We start from the raw sequence: 3223 nt of genomic DNA, 5'->3' as shown, positions 1-3223 counted from the left end.
TTGTAGTATGTACAACTGCCTAAGATAAATGTGAGGAAGCCAGTTTTTACACAAGAGAATATACCTACCATGATTGAGGAGCACTTAGAAGAATTTGAGCCAAACAGTGAATAAGGAAAATATCAGATGATCCAAAGGTTAATGTAGCTGCTTCTGTCAAAGAAATTGTTCAATTACTCCCATTTCCACATAGGCTATAGAGCATAAGCTAGACAAGCAATTCTTGAAGTTCTTTGAGGTATTCAAAAAGCTATAAATCAATATACCATTTATGGAAACACTTAAAACAAATACACAGCTATGCAAAATTCATGAAGGAGATACTCACAAACAAGAAGAAGTTAGAAGATTTGAGGACATTTATGTTGAACGACGAATGCAGTGCCATATTACAAAATAACCTACCACCTAAACTAAAGGACCCAAGGAGTTTCACTATCCTTAATACTATTGGTGACATGGAATTTGATAAGGTTCTTTGTGATTTAGATGCTTGCATTTATCTCATGCCTTACTTTATTTTCAGGAGACTAGACTTGGGAGAGGCAAAGGTAGCATCGATCTCTTTGCAGTTGGCAAATAGGTCTATAAAATTTCCCAAGGAAATTAACGAAGAAATATTGGTAAAGGTCAATAAATTTATCTATCCTGTAGATTTCAACATTCTGGACATGGTTTAGGAAGACAAGGATGTGCCATTGATATTGGAGAGATCATTCCTTGCAATATCTCAGGCCTTAATAAATGTTGAGAAGGGAAAATTGATGCTACGACTAAATGATGGGTAGGTAACATTCAATGTCTTCAGTGCTATTAAGTACTATATAGAATCAGAAAGCTGTTTTTGCATTGATATGATAAATTTGGACTTGGAGGAGACTTTCATTCTTGAGCACCCTCAAGACCACTTGGAGAATCTTCTTGTATACTGACAAGATAAAAATAATAATAATTGAAAAGATATGCCAGATTGCATACGTTATGGAATCTACTCCGTCCATCAGAAGAAAACAGTTTGAAGAACTTGGTACATGGCACAGTAACCCACTAACTTTTATTTAGAAAGCATCAAATCTTGAGCTCAAACATTTCCATCACATCTGAGGTATGCTTACTTAGGAGAGTCATCCACACCCCCTATGATTACTGCAAATGAAATGATCGAGTTAGAAGAGCATAGATTACTAAGAGTTCTGGGGAAACATAAAACAACTATTAGGTGGTCTATAAGAAACATTAGAGGAATTTATCAATTGATATGCATGGGAAAAATCTTAATCGAAGAATAATATAAGACAACAGTGGAAAATCAGCATAGATAGATCCCCACAATGAAAGACGTCATGCCAGCAAAGATATTGAAACTCTTTGATTCAGGCATCATCTATTTGATCTTTGATAGCAAATGGAAAATGAGGGATCACAGTGATAAAGAATGAGAATAATGAGATGATACCAAAAAGTCTAGTCATGAGACAAAGAATTTGCATGGACTACTGGAAGCTCAATAATGTAACTAGAAAGGATCAGTTTTACATGCCCTTCATCGATCAGATCTTGGAAAGGCTAGTGAGGCATTCACATTACTGCTCCTTAGATGGATACTCAGGCTATAATCAAATTCAAGTGTCTTTAAAGGATCCGGGAAAGGCTACAACATGCCCCTACGGTACCTTTGCATACAGAAGGATACCATTTAGGTTGCATAATACTATTGTTAAATCTCAGCAATGTATAATGGCAATCTTTTTATGGTGGAGAAAATTATTGAAGTCTTTATGGATGACTTTTCGGTGTTCGGTTCTCATTTGAGAGTTGCCTCTCAAATTTGGGAATGGTCTTACAGTGATGTTAGGAAACGAATTTGGTGCTAAACTGGAAGAAGTGTCACTTCATGGTACATGAAGGAATAGTACTTGGGCATAGGATTTTAGTAGATGTTATCGAGGTGGACAGAACAAAGATTTAGGTGATAGAAATGCTATCTCCACCACCTTCAGTTAAGGACGTGCACAATTTCTTTAGCCATGTAGGGTTCTATAGGAGGTCTATCAATGATTTTTCTAAAATCACCAAGCCTCTTTCCAGCTTACTTGAAAAGGATACTCCACTCAACTTTTCTAAAGAGTGTTTGACATCATTCAACACTCTAAAAAAAAAAGTTAATTTCACCACGGTTATAGTTGCGACGGACTAGGAATTGGCATTTGAGTTGATGTACAATGCTAGCAGCTACGCAGTAGGGACAATACAGGGTCAAAGAAAGAATAACACTTAAAGAATAAAATTCTCCACGCCATCTACTATGTGAGCAAGACTTTGATAGAGGCATATCTGAATTATACAACAATAGAAAATGAGCTGCTAGCCATTGTGTTTGCCTTCGATAAGTTCAGATCATATTTTATGGGACAGAAGATAGTTGTCTACACAGATTATGCAGCCCTAAAATATCAGATGTCTAAGAAGGATGCGAAGCCTAGGTTGATTCGGTGGATACTTCTCCTTTAAGAGTTTGATTTGAAGATTCGAGACAAGAAAAAAGGTGAAAATATGGTAGCAAACCCCCTTTCGAGGCTTGAACAGGTAGAATCAATGGATGTGATCGATATAAATGATTCTTTCCCGGATAAGCGTATCATTATAGTTGACAGTGGGTTATGGTATGCGGACATAGTGAATTACTTGGTATGTAATATTCTTTCACCTGTGTTAATGCACCACCAAAGGTTCGGAGTTGAAATATTATCACTAGGAGAATCCCATATTATACAGGAGATGTGTTATCAGATCATTCAAAGATGTGTGCCAAAATAAGGAGATCTATCAAATTCTGAAGTGTTGTCACTCTTCACTTTATGCAGGACATTTTTTATTTTCTAAGATATTAGCAAAGGTTCTACGATCAAGGATTTTATTGGTCCTCACTGTTTAATGATGCTCATGAATATGTGAACCACTTTGATCAGTGCCAACATACATGGACTATCTTCAAAAGGAATGAGATGCCTTTGAATTCGATTTTCGAATGGAGCTCTTTGATGTTTGGGGATAGATTTTATGGGACCATTGTTATCCTCTTGCAACAATTCTTACGTGTTGGTGGTAGTTGACTATTCATCGAAATGGGTAGAAACAATAGCAGCACAGACTAATGATGCTCGAGTGGTTGTTAATTTTCTGAAAAAGAACATATTCTCAAGCTTTGGTACCCCTGAAACTA

At 36.5% G+C, this 3223-nt stretch overlaps 1 protein-coding gene across 1 annotated transcript; it reads left to right on the top strand.

Annotated features, from left to right (window-relative positions):
* The first annotated feature begins 311 nt into the window (after window positions 1-311).
* On the top strand, window positions 312-788 carry LOC111378490. Its single transcript, XM_023001705.1, has 2 exons — window positions 312-623; window positions 681-788. Exons 1-2 carry the CDS (start codon window positions 312-314, stop codon window positions 786-788), a joined length of 420 nt encoding a protein of 139 aa, XP_022857473.1.
* Window positions 789-3223: the final 2435 nt, after the last annotated feature.

This window comes from Olea europaea, chromosome 3 (assembly GCF_002742605.1).
Source record: "Olea europaea var. sylvestris chromosome 3, O_europaea_v1, whole genome shotgun sequence".
NCBI classification, from domain to species: domain Eukaryota; kingdom Viridiplantae; phylum Streptophyta; class Magnoliopsida; order Lamiales; family Oleaceae; genus Olea; species Olea europaea.
This window is presented reverse-complemented; position numbering and strand designations above follow the sequence as displayed.